At 45.6% G+C, this 23,947-nt stretch overlaps 1 protein-coding gene across 5 annotated transcripts in view; it reads left to right on the forward strand.

Moving 5' to 3' along the window:
* The window catches only part of eef2kmt (eukaryotic elongation factor 2 lysine methyltransferase), a 79,832-nt gene that overhangs the window by 13,896 nt on the left and 41,989 nt on the right, over window positions 1–23,947 (forward strand). For 3 of the 5 annotated variants that reach the window (XM_072480742.1, XM_072480741.1, XM_072480744.1), the window contains 2 exons: window positions 12,539–12,672; window positions 13,277–13,602. In XM_072480742.1, the coding sequence (XP_072336843.1) occupies window positions 12,539–12,672; window positions 13,277–13,602 (460 nt within the window). The remainder of the gene's footprint in view (window positions 1–12,538; window positions 12,673–13,276; window positions 13,603–23,947) is intronic. The other 2 variants (XM_072480743.1, XM_072480746.1) reach the window with 1 other exon arrangement.

The following is a 23,947-nucleotide window of genomic DNA, read 5'->3' on the forward strand; positions in this document are numbered from 1 at the left end:
TTGACGGCGGTGGAGGGGGGTGGTTGCTGACATAGGTGTGGTTTGCGTGGCGCAGTTGGGAAGGGGAAGATGACGACGTGGACTTTATGAGGCAGGTATTGGGAAGATTCCGGGCCTGGATACTCATCGGCTGACCTTGGTGGGGGATTTCTGGACCGGTCGAGCACCGTCATCGAGGGTGTTGTGGTAGCTAGGGAGTTGAGGGTGTCATGGAGCGCATGGGGGGTGACCCGCAGAGGTTTGGGAGGCCGAGGGCGAAGGGGATTTCATACTTCTCCCATGTGCACCGGGTGTATGCTTCAGGATTTTCGTGATGGACAGGGCACTGCTGGCAGTGGTGTCCGACTTGGAGTATTCGACGATCACATGCCGCATTGGATGGATTTGCGGGTGGTTCAGGGGGAAGCATAACGGCCGCAGTGGAGGTTCGATGGGGGTTGTTGGAGGATGAAAGGGTGTTCGAGCAGGGGAGGACTGCCATCCAGGGCAATGTAGAGTTGAATGACACGGGACGGTCACAGCCGCCACATTGTGGGAGGCACTCAAGGCGGTAGTCGGGGAAATTTATTTTGATTTGGACGCACAGGGAGAGGGTGGAGCGGGAGGAGAGGGCAAGGCTGGTAGATGAGATTATATGGGTGGACACTCGGTGGCATTGGAGGTTGTTAAGGGAGAGGCAGAGGCTCCAAATGGAATTTGGATTTGTGTCCACGAGGAAGGCAATGGGACAATTGCGGAGGACCAGAGGGACAGTGTGTGAGTATGGGGAGAAGACGAGTAGGATGCTGGCCCACCGATTGAAGACGCGGGCAGCGGCAAAGGATATAGGTAAGGTGAGGGGCGAGAATGTAAGCTTTGCGCACGTGAAGTTGGAGACAGCCTGAGTGAGGCAGCCAGAGTGGGGATTGAAAGTTGGTCATTTGGAGCAGTGTGGTAATTAAAGCGGTAAGTGGTGGATTTCATTTTCCTGTTTTTTTTTTTTTAGTTATACGTAGAGTGGTCTAGTTAGCTGGCAAAAAGGAGCTGCCCTCGCACAAATAGCTCAGTGGCAGTTATCTGTCAAATCACCTGAAGTCTAATTAGAGGCAAAGGTGTTAATTGCATTCTTCTATTTGAAGCTTAACTAGTGAGAGTCGCCTCAGTTTAGCTGGGTTCTATATGAGAGAGAGTCATAAAGGATTTGAGCACGTGAAGTAGAGACAACCTGAGTGAGACAGCTGAGTGAGGTTTAAAATTTGGTAATTTGGAGCAGAGTGGTAATTAGGTGCAGAGTGGGGAGGTGCTTTTTCCTTTTTGTTTCGTTTTCTTCTTGCTTTGGAACTGTTAACCTGCAGGGAGAGATCCAGAGAGCATCCTGGGAAGGTAAGTGATATAAAGACCTATCTCGGGTACCTCCAGCGAAATGTGAAGGTGAGAGCCCAATAAATTTTCTTTAAAAATTTAATTGCCGATAGAAAAATGTCTCAGTGGGGTTAAGTGCTGCACTTGTGAGATGTGGGAGATCCTTAATGTTTCCAGCATCTCGGACGACTACATCTGCAGGATGTGCACCCAATTGCAGCTCCTCACAGGCTGCATGGATAGGCTGGAGCAGCAGTTGGATGCACTTAGCATACAGGTGGTGGAAGGTGTCATAGATAGGAGTTATAGAGACGTGGTCACACTCAAGGTGTAGGCAGACGGATGGGTGACCACTGGAAAGGGCAGGCAGTCAGTGCAGAATCCCCTGTGGCTGTCCCCTTCTCTTAACAGGTATACAGTTTTGGATACTGTTGGGGGGGGGGGGGGGGGGGGGGGGGGGAGGAGATAGCCTATCAGGGGATATCAGTAGCAGCAGCCAGAACACTGGCACCACGGCTGGTTCTGTTGTTAAGTAGGGTGGGACAAAGAGCACTAGAGCAATAGTTATAGGGGACTCTATAGTTAGGGGTACAGTACAGATAGGTGCTTCTGTTGACGTGAAAGAAACTCCAGGATGGTATGTTGCCTGCCTGGTGCCAGGGCCAAGGATGTCTCTGAACGGGCAGAAAGCATTCTGAAGGGAGAGGGTGAACAACCAGAGCTCGTAGTACACATATAGGTACTATCGCCATAGGCAGGAAGAGTGATGAGGTCCTGCAGAAGGAGTTCAGGGAATTAGGCAGTAAGCTTAAAAAGCAGGACCTCCAGCGTTATAATCTCAAGATTACTCCCTGTGCCACGTGCCCGTGAGGCTAGAAATAGGAGGATAGTGCAGCTAAATACGTGGCTAAACTGGTAGTGTAGGAGGGAGGATTTCAGATTTCTGGATCATTGGGATCTCTACCGGGGCAGGTGGAACCTGTACAAGGACAGGTTGCATCAAAACTGGAACTGCACCAATATCCTGGCTGGGAGGCTTGCTAGATTCGCTCGGGAGGATTGAAACTAATATGGCAGGGGGATGGGAACCAGAGCGTTAGCTTCAAAGGTGTAATAACTGAAGGGGAAATCGAGAACAACAACAGCACCCTGTCTGCTCAAACGCAGTGGTCTGAAGTGTATTTGTTTTAAAACGCCAGAAATATAACTGGTAAGGCAGATGAACTTTGAGCACTGATGAGTATCATAGATTATCATAGAATTTACAGTGCAGAAGGAGGCCATTCGGCCCATCGAGTCTGCACCGGCTCTTGGAAAGAGCACCCTACCCAAGGTCAACACCTCCACCCTATCCCCATAACCCAGTAACCCCACCCAACACTAAGGGCAATTTTGAACACTGAAGGGCAATTTATCATGGCCAATCCACCTAACCTGCACATCTTTGGACTGTGGGAGGAAACCGGAGCACCCGGAGGAAACCCACGCAGACACGGGAAGAACGTGCAGACTCCGCACAGACAGTGACCCAAGCCGGAATCGAACCTGGGACCCTGGAGCTGTGAAGCAATTGTGCTAACCACGATGCTACCGTACTTGAAATTATGATGTTGTTGCTATCACGGAAACGTGGTTGAAGGAAAGACAGGATTGGCAGCTGAACGTTGGAGGATATAGATGCTTCAGGAGAGATAGAGGGGAATGTAAAAGGGGTGGGGGAGTAGCAATACTGGTTAAAGAAAATATTATAGCCTTACTGTGGGAGGACACCTCGGAGGGCTCAAACAATGTGGCCATCTGGGAAGAGGTCAGGAACAGGAAGGGAGAAATTACAATGTTGGGAGTTTATTACAGGCCCCCAACTGCCAGCGAGAGATAGAGGAGCAGATAGGTAGAGAGATTTTGGATAGGTGCAAAAGTAATAGGATTTTAACTTCCCCATACACTGACTGAGATTGGGCAGAGTTTGTAAGATGTATCCAGGAAGGCCTCTTGATGCAAAATGTAGATAGTCCAACTAGGAAAGGGGCGCTACCTAGTCTGGTATTGGGGAATGAGCCTGGGCAGGTGATTGAGGTTTCAGTAGGGGAACATTTTGGGGGTAGTGACCACAATTCCATAAGTTTTAGGGTACTTTGTAACCCTCGCGTTAAGGTGCTAAACCGGGGAAAGGCAAATTACAATAACATTAGACAGGAATTGATGAATTTGGATTGGGTGCGGCTGTTGGATAGTAAATAATCATCGGACATGTGGGAGTCTTTCAAGCGACAGTTGATTAGGATTCAGGAAAGTCACGTTCCTGAGACCGCGCAGGATCAGTATGGGAAGTTTAGGGAGCCTTGGATAAAGAGGGAAATTGTGGACTTCTTCAAAAAGAAAAAGGAGACTTTTGTACGGTGTAGAAGGGTGGGGACAGTCAAAACCCCTGAGGAGTAGAAAGAAAGTAGGAAGGTACTTGAGCGGGAAATTAGGAGGGCTCGGAGGAGTCATGAAAAGTCCTTGACAAGTAGGATTAAGGTGAATCCCAAAGCTTTTTATTCGTATGTAAAAAGCACGAGGGTGGCCAGGCAACGGATTGGACCACTTAAGGACATTGGTGGGAATCAATGTGTTGAGCCAGAGGAAATGGGCGAGGTACTAAATGAGTAGTTTGTATCAGTGTTTTAAAAGACATTAAGGTAGATCAGTCTCCTGGGCCTGATGGGATTTACCCCAGAATACTGAGGGAGGCAAGGGAGGAAATCGCTGGGGCTTTGACCGACATCTTTGTATCCTCATTGGCCACAAGTGAGATCCCAGAGGACTGGAGAACAGCTAATGTGGTACCGCTGTTCAAAAAAGAAAGGTAGCAGGGATAATCCAGGAAACTAAAGCCCCTCACATAGGTAGTAGGTAAATTATTGGAGAGAATTCTCAGGACAGGATTTATACCCATTTGGAAACAAATGGACTCATTAGGGATAAGACAGTTTTGTGAAGGGGAGGTCGTGCCTCACTAACTTTTTTTTTTGCTGAACAATTTTATCGAGGCATTTTGGCATAACAAACAACAACAATACAAAACCGTGCAAAGAGCAATCAACATAGTACAACCCCCCCCCCCCCCCCCCCCCAGCTCTCCTCCCACAAGGACCTGCATACCTAATCTACGTTACCCTAACCCCCCTCCCGCTACCCCTCTCTCTCCCCCCCCCCCCCCCCCCCCCCCCCCTTGCTGACGATTAATTGTCCACGAAGAAGTCAATAAATGGTTGCCAGCGCCGGGTGAAACCTGACCGTGACGCTCTCGGAGCGAACTTAATTTTCTCCATCCCGAGGATGCTCGCCATGTTCAATAGCCAGGCCTCCGACTTCGGGGGCATTGAGTCCCTCCACGCCAGCAGAATTCATCGCCGGGCTGACCAGGGAAGCAAAGGCCAAAACATAAGAACTAGGTCATCTGGCCCCTCGAGCCTGCTCCGCCATTCAATGAGATCATGGCTGATCTTTTGTGGACTCAGCTCCACTTTCTGGCCCGAACACCATAACCCTGAATCCCTTTTTTCTTAAAAAACTATCTATCTCTATCTTAAAAACATTTAATGAAGGAGACTCAACTGCTTCACTGGGCAAGGAATTCCATAGATTCACAACCCTTTGGGTGAAGAAATTCCTCCTAAACTCAGTCCTAAATCTACTTCCCCTTATTTTGAGGCTATGCCTCCTAGTTCTGCTTTCACCCGCCAGTGGAAACAACCTGCCTGCATTTATCCTATCTATTCCCTTCATAATTTTATATGTTTCTATAAGATCCCCCCTCATCCTTCTAAATTCCAACGAGTACAGTCCCAGTCTACTCAACCTCTCCTCGTAATCCAACTCCTTCAGCTCTGGGATTAATCTAGTGAATCTCCTCTGCACACCCTCCAGTGCCAGAACGTCCTTTCTCAGATAAGGAGACCAAAACTGAACACAATACTCCAGGTATGGCCTCACTAACTCCTTATGCAATTGCAACATAACCTCCCTAGTCTTAAACTCCATCCCTCTAGCAATGAAGGACAACATTCCATTTGCCTTCTTAATCACCTGTTGCACCTGTAAACCAACTTTCTGCGACTCATGCACCAGCACACCCAGGTCTCCCTTCACAGCAGCATATTTTAATATTTTATCATTTAAATAAGAATCCCTTTTGCTGTTATTCCTACCCAAATGGATAACCTCACATTTGTCAACATTGTATTCCATCTGCCAGACCCTAGCCCATTCACTTAACCTATCCAAATCCCTCTGCAGACTTCCAGTATCCTCTGCACTTTTTGCTTTACCACTCATCTTAGTGTCGTCTGCAAACTTGGACACATTGCCCTTGGCCCCCAACTCCAAATCATCGATGTAAATTGTGAACAATTGTGGGCCCAACACTGATCCCTGAGGGACACCACTAGCTACTAATTGCCAACCAGAGAAACACTCATTAATCCCCACTCTTTGCTTTCTATTAATTAACCAATCCTCTATCCATGCTACTACTTTACCCTTAATACCATGCATCTTTATCTTGTGCAGCAACCTTTTGTGTGGCACCTTGTCAAAGGCTTTCTGGAAATCCAGATATACCACATCCATTGGCTCCCCGTTATCTACCGCACTGGTAATGTCCTCAAAAATTTCCACTAAATTAGTTAGGCACGATCTGCCCTTTATGAACCCATGCTGTGTCTGCCCAATGGGACAATTTCCATCCAGATGCCTCGCTATTTCTTGATGACAGATTCCAGCATCTTTCCTACTACCGAAGTTAAGCTCACCCGCTTTCTGCCTACCTCCTTTTTTAAACCGTGGTGTCACGTTTGCTAATTTCCAATCTGCCGGGACCACCCCAGAGTCTAGTGAATTTTGGTAAATTATCACTAGTGCATTTGCAATTTCCCTAGCCATCTCTTTTAGCACTCTGGGATGCATTCCATCAGGTCCAGGAGACTTGTCTACCTTTAGCCCCATTAGCTTGCCCATCACTACCTCCTTGGTGATAACAATCCTCTGAAAGTCCTCACCTGTCATAGCCTCATTTCCATCAGTCACTGGCATGTTATTCCACGGTGAAGACCGACCCAAAAAACCTGTTCAGTTCCTCAGCCATTTCCTCATCTCCCATTATTAAATCTCCCTTCCAGCATCATCCCTACTACCGAAGTTAAGCTCACTGGCCTATAATTACCCGCTTTCTGCCTACCTCCTTTTTAAACAGTGGTGTCACGTTTGCTAATTTCCAATCTGCCGGGACCACCCCAGAGTCTAGTGAATTTTGGTAAATTATCTCTAGTGCATTCGCAATTTCCCTAGCCATCTCTTTTAGCACTCGAGAATGCATTCCATCAGGGCCAGGAAACTTGTCCATCAGCTGAGGGTGGACTGTACGTGGTAATCAGCAGGTTTCCTTGCCCATGTTTGACCTGAAGCCATGAGACTTCATGGGGTCCAAAGATGTTGAAGACTCCCAGGAGTTTTTGATTTGCAAGCCGAAGCCTGGTGTTCTGTTCGGTTTCATTCCTTTGTGTTTTCTTGTCATGGTTGGATACAACTGAGTGTCTTGCTAGGCCATTTCAGAGGGCATTTAAGAGTCGACCACATTGCTATTGGTCTGGAGTCACATGCAGTGATCAGTGAATTAATGAACCAGGGCTTTTACGACAATTGACAATGGTTTCCTGCCATTATTCGACTTTTAATTTGTGATGTTTTATTTATTGAGTTTAAATTTCACCATCAGCCATGGTGAGATTTGAAACCAGAGGATTACCCTGGGTCTTTGGATTACTAGTCCAGCGACAATACTAAGCCACCACCTCTCCACAGTAAGGCTCAAGAACAATAATCAGGGGAAAAAAGTCAACAGGCATTTGGAGTGGTTTGAGTTAATGAAGCAGAACCAGCAAGGATTTACAAAAGGTAGGTCATACTAATTGAACTCAGTAAGAAGTGTTACAACATCAGGTTAAAGTCCAACAGGTTTGTTTCGAATCACTAGCTTTCGGAGCGCAGCTCCTTCCTCAGGTGAAGGAACTGAGGATGGAGCTGCGCTCCGAAAGCTAGTGATTCGAAACAAACCTATTGGACTTTAACCTGGTGTTGTAAGACTTCTTACTGTGCTCACCCCAGTCCAACGCCGGCATCTCCACATAATACTAATTGAAGGTGAGTTCTCCCAGTGAGCCAGAGAGAAGACAGCCAGAGTGAGGCAGCAAAGAGTGAGTTTGGGAATTTGAATCTAGGTGGGAATTGAATTAAATCAGTAAGGCAGCTCCTTTTAAATTTCAGGAGTTTAAATTAATTTAAATTAAGCTAGTATTGTGCAGTGTGGGTTAACAAGGGCTGCCCCACCCATTCACATAACTGGTTGGCAGTTAAGTGTCAGTCACTTAAATCGACCTTGATCTAAAAGCAGGTGGGGGAGGGGAGTCAATTCAGGACAGTTTAAAAAGAGCAAAGAGCAACTTGTAAACTCACTCCCAGTGAGTTCTCCCAGTGAGCCAGGGAGAGGCAGCAAAGAGTGAGTTTGGGAATTTGAATCTAGGTGGGAATTCGAAGCTTGGGGGGAGGAGGTGCTTTTTATCCCTGGTAAGTAGTGTTTCTGTTTCTTTTCATTGGTATATTTATTTATTTATTTTTTGTTGAAATTGTAGTTGTTGAAGTTAACCGAAGGTTTAAGACATGGCAGGAGATCTCAGACCCGTGCCATGCTCCTCGTGTGCGATCTGGGAGCTCAGAGACATGTCCACTGTCCCTGGCTCCTTCACGTGCAAGAAGTGTGTCCAGTTGCAGCTCCTGTTAGACCGCTTGACGGCTCTGGAGCTGCGGATGGACTCACTTTCGAGCATCCGCGATGCTGAGGACGTCGTGGATAGCACGTTTAGCGAGTTGGTCACACTGCAGGTGAAAGGTACTGAGGGAGATAGAAAATGGGTGACCAAAAGACAGAGCAAGAGTAGGAAGGCAGTGCAGGTGTCCTCTGCGGTCATCTCCCTGCAAAACAGATATACCGCTTTGGATACTGTTGAGGGAGATGGCTCACCAGGGGAAGGCAGCAGCAGCCAGGTTCATGGCACCGTGGCTGGCTCTGCTGCGCAGCTGGGCAGGAAGAAGAATGGCAGGGCTATAGTGATAGGGGACTCAATTGTAAGGGGAATAGACAGGCGGTTCTGCGGACTGTATCAAGACTCCAGGATGGTATGTTGCCTCCCTGGTGCAAGGGTCCAGGATGTCTCGGAGCGGCTGCAGGACATTCTGGGGGGGGGGGGGGGGGGGGAGGGTGAACAGCCAGCTGTCGTGGTGCACATAGGCACCAACGATATAGGTAAAAAACGGGACGAGGTCCTACAAGCTGAATTTAGGGAGCTAGGAGTTAAACTAAAAAGTAGGACCTCAAAGGATCTCAGGATTTCTACCAGTGCCACGAGCTAGTCAGAGTAGGAATGTCAGGATAGAGAGGATGAATGCGTGGCTCGAGAGATGGTGCAAGAGGGAGGGATTCAAATTCATGGGACATTGGAATCGGTTCTGGGGGAGGTGGGACCAGTACAAACCGGACGGTCTGCACCTGGGCAAGAGCTGTTGGGGAGAGTTTAAACTAATGTGGCAGGGGGACGGGAACCGATGCAGGAAGTTGGAAGGTAGTAAAACAGGGACAGAAATAAAAGGCAGTAAGGGGGAAAGTGTAAGGCAGAGAAGCCATAGTCAAAAATCAAAAAGGGCGACAGTACAACGTACAGTGACTGAGGGGAGCTCAGTGAATAGCACCAGGAATACTAAAAGAAATAAAACGGGAAGTGAAAACATTAATGGTAAGCGACGCGGCAGGTTGTTACATGAAGATATGGGTTCGACGACAAGGAAAATTAGGGGAAAAGTTAAGAGGAAATATAACTTGGGAGAGGTTACTGATCACGGTGTTAAGATTCAGAACAGAGGTTCAAAAAAAAAAGCCGACATAAGTGTACTTTACCTGAATGCTCGTAGTATTCGGAATAAGGTAAATGGGTTGATGGCGCAAATCATCGTGAATGACTATGATTTAGCGGCCATTACTGAAACATGGTTAAAGGATGGTCACGATTGGGAGTTAAATATCCGAGGGTATCAAACTTTTCGGAAGGACAGAGTGGATGGTAAGGGAGGTGGTGTAGCTCTGTTATTTAAGGATGACATCCGGGCAACAGTAAGGGATGACATCGGTGCTATGGAGGATAAGGTTGAATCCATTTGGGTGGAAATCAGGAATAGTAAGGCGAAAAAGTCACTGATAGGAGTAATCTATAGGCCACTAAATAGTAACATTATGGTGGGACAGGCAATACACAAAGAAATAACAGATGCATGTAGAAATGTTACAGCAGTTATCATGGGGGATTTTAATCTAAATGTTGATTGGTTTAACCAGGTCGGTCAAGGCAGCCTTGAGGAGGAGTTTATAGAATGTATCCGCGATAGTTTCCTAGAACAGTATGTAATGGAACCTACGAGGGAACAAGCGGTCATAGATCTGGTCCTGTGTAATGAGACAGGATTGATTCAGGATCTCATAGTTAGGGATCCTCTCGGAAGGAGCGATCGGAAGGTGGAATTTAAAATGCAGCTGGAGGATGAGAAGGTAAAATCAAGCACTAGTGTTTTGTGCTTAAACAAAGGAGATTACAATGGGATGAGAGAACTAGCTAAGGTAGACTGGGAGCAAAGACTTTATAGTGAAACAGTTGAGGGACAGTGGAGAACCTTCCAAGTGATTTTTCACAGTGCTCAGCAAAGGTTTATACCAACAAAAAGGAAGGATGGTAAAAAGAGGGAAAATCGACCGTGGATATCTAAGGAAATAAGGGAGAGTATCAAATTGAAGGAAAAAGCATACAAAGTAGCAAAGATCAGTGGGAGACTAGAGGACTGGAAAATCTTTAGGGGGCAACAGAAAGCTACTAAAAAAGCTATAAAGAAGAGTAAGATAGATTATGAGAGTAAACTTGCTCAGAATATAAAAACAGATAGTAAACGTTTCTACAAATACATAAAACAAAAAAGAGTAGCTAAGGTAAATATTGGTCCTTTAGAGGATGAGAAGGGAGATTTAATAATGGGAGATGAGGAAATGGCTGAGGAACTGAACAGGTTTTTTGGGTCGGTCTTCACAGTGGAAGACACAGATAACATGCCAGTGACTGATGGAAATGAGGCTATGACCGGTGAGGACCTTGAGAGGATTGTTATCACCAAGGAGGTAGTGATGGGCAAGCCAATGGGGCTAAAGGTAGACTAGTCTCCTGGACCTGATGGAATGCATCCCAGAGTGCTAAAAGAGATGGCTGGGGAAATTGCAAATGCACTAGTGATAATTTACCAAAATTCACTAGACTCTGGGGTGGTCCCAGCGGATTCGAAATTAGCAAACGTGACACCACTGTTTAAAAAAGGAGGTAGGCAGAAAGCGGGTAATTATAGGCCAGTGAGCTTAACTTCGGTAGTAGGGAAGATGCTGGAATCTATCATCAACGAAGAAATAGCGAGGCATCTGGATGGAAATTGTCCCATTGGGCAGACGCAGCATGGGTTCATAAAGGGCAGGTCATGCCTAACTAATTTAGTGACATTTTTTGAGGACATTAACAGTGTGGTAGATAACGGGGAGCCAATGGATGTGGTATTTCTGGATTTCCAGAAAGCCTTTGACAAGGTGCCACACAAGGTTGTTGCATAAGATAAAGATGCATGGCATTAAGGGGAAAGTAGTAGCATGGATAGAGGATTGGTTAATTAATAGAAAGCAAAGAGTGGGGATTAATGGGTGTTTCTCTGGTTGGCAATCAGTAGCTAGTGGTGTCCCTCAGGGATCAGTGTTGGGCCCACAACTGTTCACAATTTACATAGATGATTTGGAGTTGGGGACCAAGGGCAATGTGTCCAAGTTTGCAGACGACACTAAGATAAGTGGTAAAGCAAAAATTGCAGAGGATACTGGAAGTCTGCAGAGGGATTTGGATAGGCTAAGTGAATGGGCTAGGGTCTGGCAGATGGAATACAATGTTGACAAATGTGAGGTTATCCATTTTGGTAGGAATAACAGCAAAAGGGATTATTATTTAAATGATAAAATATTAAAACATGCTGCTGTGCAGAGAGACCTGGGTGTGCTAGTGCATGAGTCGCAAAAAGTTGGTTTTCAGGTGCAACAGGTGATTAAGAAGGCAAATGGAATTTTGTCCTTCATTGCTAGAGGGATGGAGTTTAAGACTAGGGAGGTTATGTTGCAATTGTATAAGGTGTTAGTGAGGCCACACCTGGAGTATTGTGTTCAGTTTTGGTCTCCCTACTTGAGAAAGGACGTACTGGCACTGGAGGGTGTGCAGAGGAGATTCACTAGGTTAATCCCAGAGCTGAAGGGGTTGGATTACGAGGAGAGGTTGAGTAGACTGGTACTGTACTCGTTGGAATTTAGAAGGATGAGGGGGGATCTTATAGAAACATATAAGATTATGAAGGGAATAGATAGGATAGATGCGGGCAGGTTGTTTCCACTGGCGGGTGAAAGCAGACCTAGAGGGCATAGCCTCAAAATAAGGGGAAGTAGATTTAGGACTGAGTTTAGGAGGAACTTCTTCACTCAAAGGGTTGTGAATCTATGGAATTCCTTGCCCAGTGAAGCAGTGGAGGCGCCTTCATTAAATGTTTTTAAGATAAAGATAGATAGCTTTTTGAAGAATAAAGGGATTAAGGGTTATGGTGTTCGGGCGGGAAATTGGAGCTGAGTCCACAAAAGATCAGCCATGATCTCATTGAATGGTGGAGCAGGCTCGAGGGGCCAGATGGCCTACTCCTGCTCCTAGTTCTTATGTTTTTATGAAGTAACAGAGAATGTTGATGAACTGAATGCGGTGGATGTTATCCATATGAATTTCTAGAAAGTGTTTTACAAAGTGCCACATAAAAGGTGGGTTAACAAAATTGAGACTAGAAGCAGAACGTCCTATTTCTGAGCGATCATATTTTATAATTAGCATCTGTAGATATAAGCAGAAGTTTATATATAGTGTAATTTGTACCTGTTTAACATTGAGGATTTTTAAATGTATAAAACAAATGTTCTATTGTCTTGTTGTTTTATCGTACGAAGAAAGCAGTGAGAAAATATTTCCGTGCTTTTGATTTTGTATATATTGCTATTCAGTTGTCAGGAGAGAATATTAGACTTGGTGAAAATGTGGCAATAATCTCCGAAGGAACTACTGGCCTGGTCACGTGGGAAGCTGCATTGTTCTTTGCAGAATGGGCAATGGAAAACTCGGAGGTGTTTAATTGCAGGTCAGAATTATTAGACTCAATACATAAAACAAGCACAAAGGTGGCAACAATGGGCATCAAATTTTTCCTGTAAAGGGGAACTTAATGTTTCTGATTGTCTTAGAATCATAGAATTATAGAAAACGTACAGCACTGAAGGAGGCCATTCAGCCCATCTTCTCCATGCCAGCCCGAGGACACCCAGGTGCCCTTTCCCATCCCACCGTGGCTATTTTCTTTCATCTTCCCGTTCTCCTTTTCATCAATGCAATGAGTGACTGCTCCTCTGCCACTGCTGCTCCCCAGCAAGTTACAAGGAGGTTTATGAGGATGGCATGGGGTCTCTGTGATTTCTCTTTTTGTAAAATGGTTGCTGTGATTGTGAACTCTGAGGAGTTACAGCAGATTCCACTTCATGTGGAATCATCAATATATTGTGTTGTAACTTTTTTATTCTTTTCATTCCAAATATTTGTTTTAACTGTCAATGGGATATCACCACATTCATGATTACTTCCTAAAAGGAAAATGCTTATAGCTCTGTTGTAACTGAAGTGAATATTTTGTTTGGTGAATTATCAACCATTCTGCTAATGACTCCATTTTTGAAGGAAGTAATTGTTAGCTTTCTCTGTACCAGGAGCATTTTGGAGTTGGGTAGTGGAACTGGTCTCGCTGGAATTATCATATGCAAGACCTGCGCTCCCAAACAGTATATATTCAGTGACTGCCATCCAAGTGTACTTCAGCAACTGAGGAAAAATATTCTTAATAATGATCTCCAACTAAACTCTGACACCTGGAACCTAAAAGACCGTGAAACAGAGCTCAAGAATAAAAATCTATCTGAAGAAATCCAGAGACCAAAAATTACTGTTGTAGGACTAGAATGGTCAGAGGTTACGCAAGAACAAGTTGCAGAGCTTCAATCAGATATCATTATTGCAACAGGTATTAATTCATTTTTATAAGTTAGCAGTTTTCTTGATAGCACAGGCAAGGCACAGAGAATATTTGATGATGCAAGAACAAGACTGATCAATTACTAATTCCAGTCCATTTGCAAAACTAGAATAATTTATGGTTATTATCTGAACCCTGAGGACTTTGAGCTCAGTCTGGTTGTTTGATTCTAGTTTCATTGTGGATAGCACAATCGCTTCACAGCTCCAGGGTCCCAGGTTCGATTCCGGCTTGGGTCACTGTCTGTGCGGAGTCTGCACATCCTCCCCGTGTGTGCGTGGGTTTCCTCCGGGTGCTCCGGTTTCCTCCCACAGTCCAAAGATGTGCAGGTTAGGTGGATTGGCCTTGATAAATTGACCTTAGTGTTCAAAATTGTCCTTAGTGTTGGGTGGGGTTGCTGGGTTATGGGGATAGGGTGGAGGTGTTGACCTTGGGTAGGGTGTTCTTTCCAAGAGCCGGTGCAGACTCGATGGGCCGAATGGCCTCCTTCTGCACTGTAAATTCTATGATAATCTATTAACATCAGCATTCTCGGACTGGAAAGGAATATTTCTAAAAGGAGTTCATTTCCCACATGCCTTTGTCACTAACCATGAAGTTGAACGCTGTCCTCAGCTTCTCACTTTCAGGCAGGCGCTGGGACGTGGAATCTTACATCTTAGAAAGAGCCGATTTTGTCCATCATACCTGTGCTCACTTCCTGAAAGACTTTCCAATTAGTTTCTCATATCCCTCCTCTTTTTCCCATAGACCTGAAAATGTTCCCTTTTCAAGTTACATAGAACCATAGAATCCCAAATAATAATTAGTGTCACAAGTAGGCTTATATTAACACTGCAATGAAGTTACTATAAAAATCCCCTAGTCGCCACACTACAGCACCTGTTTGGGTACACGGGGAGAATTCAGAATGTCCAATTCACCTAACAAGCACGTCTTTCAGGACTTGTGGGAGGAAACTGGGGCACTCGGAGGAAACCGATGCAGACACAGGGAATCAAACTCGGGTCCCGGGTGCTGTGAAGCAACAGTGCTAACCACCGCTACAGTACTGCCCATAGTACAGAAAGAGGCCATTCGGCCCATCGAGTCGGTAGCAATCTCTGAAAGAGCACCCTACTGTTAGATTGGTAGAAGTAGACAAGGATCAAATATGGTAGACTCTTTTCATTGGCTTTTAATGAGGATCCACGTGAAGACAGCCAGGAGACAAAGTCTGACTTATTCTTCCCATAAGGAATCAGCAAAACTCATCTTGATTAACAGACATGAGAGCACAAGTTATATACCGTTTCAGACGGTTTTTACCACTCTTTACTCCTCCCACTATCCTGTATCCTGGTCTTTTCCTAGCAAATGCATAACCCTCCAAGGTTTTATGTGATGGCTTTATTATCCCAAATGTTCAACGAGTCTGTGGTGACCTTTATAATTGATAAGAGGTTACACTTCTAGCCCTTTGCTGACCAGTGATTCCTTGTCCTGTAGGGCGGGATTTTATGACTACAAATTCCTTCTCCATGATAACTGCTTGATAGCAGCAGTATGATGAGAAACAAAGATCTAGTTTCCCTCATCAGCGATTTGGCCGTGAGACCCCAACTAATTCCTTACTGCATAGAAGCTGTACTGGATCATTTTACTTTTAGTATAAAAGATAATATGGTCGAGACTTCCAACTACAGAATGTTTCATAATGCTTAGTATAGAAATATTACAATATCTGTTATGCTTAAGATTATACAAAATGAATTCTTAATATAAGTGTGTAGCCATAATCATAAGTTATAAAGGTTATACAGAGTAAATACATGATATAAATGTATGGCATTGATAATATACGCTAGTCACTGTGTGTGTGTGTGTGTAGATATATTTTATATATATATATATATATATATATATATATAGATAGATGGTCAGTTAATCCATCGAGTTGAATAATACTCAAGCCTTACATCATTGCAAAATCAGCCATGTACTGTTACTAGGTCTTATACAGAGAACAAAGAAACGTACAGCACAGGAATAGGCCCTCCAAGCCTGTTCTAACCATGCTGCCTGTCTAACCTAAAACCTGCTACACTTACGGGATCCGTATCCCTCTATTCGCATCCTATTCATGTATTTGTCAAGACGCCCCTCAAAACATTACTAACGTATCCGCTTCCACCACCACCTCCAGCAGCGAGTTCCAGGCACCCACTACTGTGTAAAAAAAGTTCACTCGTATATCTCCTCTAAACTTTGCCCCTCGCACATTAAACCTATAGTAATTAACCTTAGTAATTAACTCTTCCACCCTGGGAAAAAGCTTCTGACTATCCACTTTGTCCATGCCATTCATAATTTTGTAGACTTCTATCAGGGTGCCCCTCAGCCTCCGTTATTCCAGTCAAAACAAACCAAGGTCATTCAACCTCTCCTCATAACTAATGCCCACCATATCAGGCAACATCCTGATAAACCTCTTCAGTAGAAACACAGAATACTACTGTGCATAAGATGCCCTTCAGCCCATCGGGTCTGGACCGATGCATGAAAGGCCCTGACCTGCCCACCAAATCCCACTTGCCAGCACTTACTGTATCCAGAGGCTGGTTTAGCATAGTGGGCTAAACAGCTGGCTTGTAATGCAGAACAATGCCTGCAGCACAGGTTTAATTCCCGTACAGGCATCCCTGAACAGGCGCCAGAATGTAGCGACTAGGGGCTTTTCACAGTAACTACATTGAAGCCTACTTGTGACAGTAAGTGTAGAAGGTTCTATAGAATTGCAGCATGACTTGCCAATTTTTATACTCCATTCCCCGGCTGATGAAGGCAAACATGCCATATGCCTTCTTGACTACCTTCTCCATCTGCGTTTCCACTTTCAGTGACCATTGGACCTTGCACCCAGATCCCTCTATCTGTCAGTACTCTTAAGTAAGAAGTCTTACAACACCAGGTTAAAGTACAACAGGTTTGTTTCAAATCACTAGCTTTCGGAGCACTGCTCCTTCCTCAGGTGAATGAAGAGGTAGGTTCCAGAAACATTTATGTAGACAAAGTCAAAGATGCAAGACGATACTTTGAATGCAAGCATTTGCAGGTAATTAAGTCTTTACAGAGCCAGAGAGAAGGGTAACCCTAGGTTAAAGAGGTGTGAATTGTATCAAGCCAGGACAGTTGGTATGATTTCGCAACCCAGGCCAGATGGTGGGGGGGTGAATGTAATGTGACGTAAATCCAAGGTCCCGGTTGAGGCCATACTCGTGTGTGCAGTACTTGGCTATCAGTTTCTGCTTGGCGATTCTGCGTTGTCGCGCATCCTGAAGGCCGCCGTGGAGAACCCTTACCCGAAGATCAGAGGCTGAATGCCCTCGACTGCTGAAGAATTCCCCGACTGGAAGGGAACATTCCTGCATGGCGATTGTCGCGTGACGTCTGTTCATCCGTTGTCACAGCATCTGCATGGTCTTGCCGATGTACCACGCTTCGGGACATCCCTTCCTGCAGCGTATGAGGTAGACAACGTTGGCCGAGTCGCACGAGTATGTGCGGAACAGACACTGAAAGATGCCCTTGTACGAATGGGATATGGCGTTCGACTCATCGATCGACAGTTCCAGCACGCCACAGCAAAACAACGCACCAACCTCTTCAGAAAACAAACACAGGACACAACCGACGGAGTGCCCTTCGTCGTCCAGTACTTCAACGAAGCGGAGAAACTACGACATCTTCTTTGCAGCCTTCAACACGTCATCGATGAAGACGAACATCTTGCCAAGGTCATTCCCACACCCCCACGACTTGCCTTCAAACAACCGCGCAACCTCAAACAAACCATTGTTTGCAGCAAACTATCCAGCCTTCAGAACAGCAACCACGACACCACACAACCCTGCTATGGCAATCTCTGCAAGACGTGCCAGATCATCGACAAGGGTACCACCATTACACGTGGGAACACCACCCACCAGGTACGCGGTACATACTCGTGCGACTCGCCCAACGTTGTCTACCTTGTACACTACAGGAAAAGATGACCCGAAGCATGGTACATTGGCGAGGCCATGCCGACAACGGATGAACGGACATAACGCGACAGTCGCCAGGCAGGAATGTTCCCTTCCGGACGGGGAACACTTCAGCAATCGAGGGCATTCAGCCTCTAATCTTCGGGTACGTGTCCTCCAAGGCGGCCTTCAGGACGCGCGACAACGCAGAATCGCCGAGCAGAAACTTGTAGCCAAGTTCCGCACACATGAGTATGGCCTCAACTTGGATTCATGTCGCATTACATTCACCCCTCACCATCCGGCCTGGGCTTGCGAAATCCTACCTGGCTTGAGGCAATGCACACCTTTTTAACCTGGGGTTACCCCTCTCTCTGGCTCTGTAAAGACTTAATTATCTGCAAATGCTCGCATTCAAAGTATCGTCTTGCATCTTTGACTTTGCCTGTATAAATGTTTCTGGAACCTACCTCTTCATTCACCTGAGGAAGGAGCAGTGCTCCGAAAGCTAGTGATTTGAAACAAACCTGTTGGACTTTAACCTGGTGTTGTAAGACTTTTTACTGTGCTCACCCCAGTCCAACGCCGGCATCTCCTCATCAATACTCTTAAGGCTTCTGCCATTTAATATATATTTCTCACCTGTATTGAACCTTCAAAAATGCATTACCTTGCACTTTTCCGGATTCAACTCCGTCTGCCATCTCTCCGCCCAAGTCTCCAACCTTTCTATATAGAACATAGAAAATACAGCACAGAACAGGCCCTTCGGCCCACGATGTTGTGCCGAACCTTTGTCCTAGATAAATCATAGATTATCATTGAATTTACAGTGCAGAAGGAGGCCATTCGGCCCCCTGAGTCTGCACCGGCTCTTGGAAAGAGCACCCTACCCAAACTCAACACCTCCATCCAACACCAAGGGCAATTTTGGACACTAAGGGCAATTTATCATGGCCAATCCACCTACCCTGCACATCTTTGGACTGTGGGAGGAGACCGGAGCACCCGGAGGAAACCCACGCAGACACTGGGAGGACGTGCAGATTCCCCACAGACAGTGACCCCAAGCCGGAATCGAACCTGGGACCCTGGAGCTGTGAAGCAATTGTGCTATCCACAATGCTACCGTGCTGCCCTTAAGAACAAATAAATCTACACTATATAATTTTACCGTAATTCATGTACCTATCCAGTAGCTGCTTGAAGGTCCCTAATGTTTCCGACTCAACTACTTCCACAGATAGTGCATTCCATGCCCCCACTACTCTCTGGGTAAAGAACCTACCTCTGATATCCTCCTTCATATCTTCCACCTTTCACCTTAAATTTATGTCCCCTTGTAATGGTTTGTTCCACCCGGGGAAAAAGTCTCTGACTGTCTACTCTATCTATTCCCCTGATCATCTTATAAACCTCTATCAAGTCGCCCCTCATCCTTCTCCGTTCTAATGAGAAAAGGCCTAGCATCCTCAACCTTTCCTCGTAAGACCTACTCTCCATTCCAGGTAACATCCTGGTAAATCTTCTTTGCACCTTTTCCAAAGCTTCCACATCCTTCCTAAGATGAGGTGACAAGAACTGTACACAGTACTCCAAATGTGGCCTTACCAAAGTTTTGTACAGCTGCATCATCACCTCACGGCTATTAAATTCAATCCCTATGTTAATGAACGCGAGCACACCATAGGCCTTCTTCACAGCACTATCCACTTGAGTGGCAACTTTCAAAGATGTATGAACATAGACCCCAAGATCTCTCTGCTCCTCCACATTGCCAAGAACTCTACCGTTAACCCTGTATTCCGCATTCATATTTGTCCCTCTAAAATGGACAACCTCACACTTTTCAGGGTTAAACTCCATCTGCCACGTCTCAGCCCAGCTCTGCATCCTATCTATGTTTCTTTGCAGCCGACAACAGCCCTCCTCACTATCCACAACTCCACCAATCTTCGTATCATCTGCAAATTTACTGACCCACCCTTCAACTCCCTCATCCAAGTCATTAATGAAAATCACAAACAGCAGAGGACCCAGAACTGATCCCTGCGGTACGCCACTGGTAACTGGGATTCAGGCTGAATATTTGCCATCCACCACCACTCTCTGACTTCTATCGGTTAGCCAGTTCGCTATCCAACTGGCCAAATTTCCCACTATCCCATGCCTCCTTACTTTCTGCAGAAGCCTACCATGGGGAACCTTATCAAATGCCTTACTAAAATCTATGTACTGGATCCACTGCTTTACCTTCATCCACATGCTTGCTCACCTCCTCAAAGAATTCAATAAGATTTGTACGGCAAGACCTACCCCTCACAAATCCGTGCTGACTATCCCTAATCAAGCAGTGTCTTTCCAGATGCTCAGAAATCCTATCCTTCAGTACCCTTTCCATTACTTTGCCTACCACCGAAGTAAGACTAACTGGCCTGTAATTCCCAGGGTTATCCCTAGTCCCTTTTTTGAACAGGGGCACGACATTCGCCACTCTCCAATCCCCTGGTACCACCCCTGTTGACAGTGAGGGCAAAAAGATCATTGCCAACGGCTCTGCAATTTCATCTCTTGCTTCCCATAGAATCCTTGGATATATCCCGTCAGGCCTGGGGGACTTGTCTATCCTCAAGTTTTTCAAAATGCCCAACACATCTTCCTTCCTAACAAGTACAGGTCCACAGGTCACTGAAAGGGGCAACACAGGTGGAGAAGGTAGTCAAGAAGGCATACGGCATGCTTGCCTTCATTGGCCGGGGCATTGAGTATAAGAATTGGCAAGTCATGTTGCAGCTGTATAGAACCTTAGTTAGGCCACACTTGGAGTATAGTGTTCAATTCTGGTCGCCACACTACCAGAAGGATGTGGAGGCTTTAGAGAGGGTGCAGAAGAGATTTACCAGAATGTTGCCTGGTATGGAGGGCATTAGCTATGATGACCGGTTGAATAAACTCTGTTTGTTCTCACTGGAACGAAGGAGGTTGAGGGGCGACCTGATAGAGATCTACAAAATTATGAGGGGCATAGACAGAGTGGATAGTCAGAGGCTTTTCCCCGGGGTAGAGGGGTCAATTACTAGAGGGCATAGGTTTAAGGTGAGAGGGGCAAGGTTTAGAGTAGATGTACGAGGCAAGTTTTTTACGCAGAGGGTAGTGGGTGCCTGGAATTCGCTACCAGAGGAGGTGGTGGAAGCAGGGACGATAGTGACATTTAAGGGGCATCTTGACAAATACATGAATATGATGGGAATGGAGGGATACGGACCCAGGAAGTGTAGAAGATTGTAGTTTAGTCGGGCAGCATGGTCGGCACGGGCTTGGAGGGCCGAAGGGCCTGTTCCTGTGCTGTACATTTCTTTGTTTGTTCTTTGAAGTGTTATTGGTTAATTTGTTTGTGTTGTGACTCCGAGGCAAATGGGGCTGGAATTGACTGCGCACTCGCCCATGGTGATGTAACATAATTTGGTGTCTCGGGCCCGGGATCTTTGGAATGGTATAGGGTGGAATTTGGGTTACAGTATAAATTAAAAAGAGTTACCTGGTGTGTAGTGATCTAACAGGATGCCTCTGCAAGCTGCTAAGGGATTTCAGGTGGCCAACGTATCTATGGTTTATTTAAAAGAGCTTTGAAAAGACAAGCTAGTCAAATTGGCAGGAGAAGGGTAACCGCTAGAGCTAGGAAGGTGGATATGATTGAAGTGATTGCTCAACATTTCAATTTGAAAGAGATGCCAGGAACATGGGAGAGCCAATAAAGTAGTGTAGCATCAAGCCGTTTTCTGGTGGGGAGTTTGAGGTGGAAAGAGTTTCCGTTCAGTTTGAGCATGAAAGGGAATGAAAAAGAATAGAAAAAGAAATGGAGATTGAAATGAGGTTGGAATTAGAGAGAGTGGGAAAGGAAAAAGCATTTCACTACGGATTAGTGGGGAGTTGCTTGAAATTAGAAGGGAGCTTAATCTTCGAATGGAACCCAGTGCTGATGTGTTTATAGAGGCCCTCCCAAAACTCAAAATTAAAGAGCTAAAAATTTTTTTAGGGCTTTTGAGAAAATAGCAACCCAAGTGGAGTGGCCAAGAGAAACATGGACATGACCCATGCAGCATAAATTGATGGGGTGGGCACAGGAGGTTTATGCTTCCCTGTCAAAGCGGGTGTCTTAAGAATTATGATGAGGTAAAAAAGGCTATTCTGGGTGCATATGAATTATTTTCTGAAGCATATCGGCAAAAATGTTGGAATTTAAGGAAACAGCCGGGGCAGACGTATACTGAATTCAAAAAGGGTCAAGCAGAACAATTGACCGATGGGTACGAGCACTGGGAGTTGCAACTACCTTCTGTCAGAGAAATTTACAAATTGCCTACCATCTTTAATAAGAACCCATGTTGATGACCAGAGGATGAAAACTGTTAGGCATGCAGCAATTATGCCTGAGATAATCATAAATTAAAAACTTTGTTCCATCATCCCATAATTTTGAAACGGATAGAAAGTGGGAGAGTGAAAGGAAGGCAGGTGGCCAAGGTAAAGAATGGATAGTTGGGTATGCTCTGAGATCTCCTCAGACCAGGAAGGAAGGTACTGAGGGTAGGATTCGAAAGCTTGGGTATTACCATTGTAATACGTTGTGGCATGTTTGTTCAGCATGTTAGAAGTTGCAAGGGAAGCCTATGGGATTTGTGGGGTTCATAAGGCAGATTCTGAAAAGGGAACACAAGCAGAGAATACTATAGGAACTTGCCAGGAGAAGGAGCACCATCTCATGGTCCGATTTTCCAAAGTGCGGTCGGGGGATGGATCGGTAGGTGCCCTTGATGTTTGTGTAGCAATGGTCAAGGATGTTGGCGACCCTGATGTGACAGGAGACTTGAGGTAAACACTGCTGTGGGAGCAGGTGTGAGGAATGAGATAGATTCTGCTGCGTGCTTTGTTTCTTGGAGACATGCCTCACCCCTGCCTCATGGATTATGCCATAAAACCTGATGGCTTCTCAATGCACCGGATGGACTGCACGGCGTCATCAGGCAAAGTGAAGGGTGGAGGGGTTTGCCTCCTCACCAACTCCTGGTGCTCGGATGTGGCGACCTTGGCGAACTACTGCTCGCTCGACGTGGAATACCTGACTGAAGTGCTGCCAGTACTACCTTCCACGGGAGTTTACGTCTACCATTATCACGGCAGTCTATATCCCACCCCAGGCAGAAGTGAAGAAGGCGCTGGACGAATTGTACACCACTATAAATAACAGTGAAACAGAATAACCGGAGGCCTTGTTCATCGTGGACGGAGACTTCAACCAGGCCAACCTCAAGAGTATACTGTCAAAATTCCACCAACACATCTCCTATCACATCTGGGTCGCCAAAATCCTTGACCATTGCTACACAAACATCAAGGACGCCTACCGATCCATCCCCCGACCGCACTTTGCAAAATCGTACCATAAGATGGTGCTCCGTCTCCCGGCAAGTGGGAGAATCCGGTTAAGAAGGTCGCGCAGTGCTGGTCCGAGGCAATAGACAAGAAATCCAGGTATGACCTCCGGTAATAGACAAGAAACCCAGGTACGACCTCTGCAAAGTCATCAGGGATGACAAGAAACATTACCAAACTAAGCTGGAGTCACAGCTGAAAGTCACAGACACGGTTGTGGTAAGGCTTAAACAATGTAACTGGCTGCAAAGCAAAACCGAATCGAATCTCCGAAAGCAGCTCACCCCTCCGCAATGAACTCGATGCATTCTATGCTTGGTTCGAGCAGGAAACTATCAACTGTCCCAGCAGCCTCAGACACACCCATACCTACTGTCACAGTGTCGAAGAAATTATAAGTCATCACTTCGAGTTTTCGCCAAAGGTCCTTTAATTAAACACAAAGTTCGTGGGGGGTTGGAGAGACCACAGTCATTCCAAATGACCCCGCTTTACAGAAGTAGAGGCAGGCAATTTATATGATACAGTAAGCAATATCTAAGACAGAAAGCATTCTTTAGATTAGCAAGAGACAGAAAAATGAGCAGGCCGGAGTTAGATTTAATAACAGGCCTTGGGTTCCTTGCCTACAAAAAATACTAATTGTATGCTGTCAGCAAAACAATATGCAGCTGTATGCTTGTTTACATTGTATGACCTTCTGACTATTTCATACAGAACTTCTTGACTGAAATAAGGCTAAATATCCATCATGCTTTGCCAAGTGCCTATTTCCATTAAATATAGTCAAGTAGCTGGTTAAAATGAATACAGGGTATTAAGGCACTAATCCGCCAACTAAAGTCCCTTCTACACACAGTTTCAGAAGTCAGATCGGCCTTCTTGAAAGTCAACCC

The sequence above is a fragment of the Scyliorhinus torazame genome, chromosome 17, assembly GCF_047496885.1.
Source record: "Scyliorhinus torazame isolate Kashiwa2021f chromosome 17, sScyTor2.1, whole genome shotgun sequence".
Taxonomy (NCBI): Eukaryota; Metazoa; Chordata; class Chondrichthyes; order Carcharhiniformes; family Scyliorhinidae; genus Scyliorhinus; species Scyliorhinus torazame.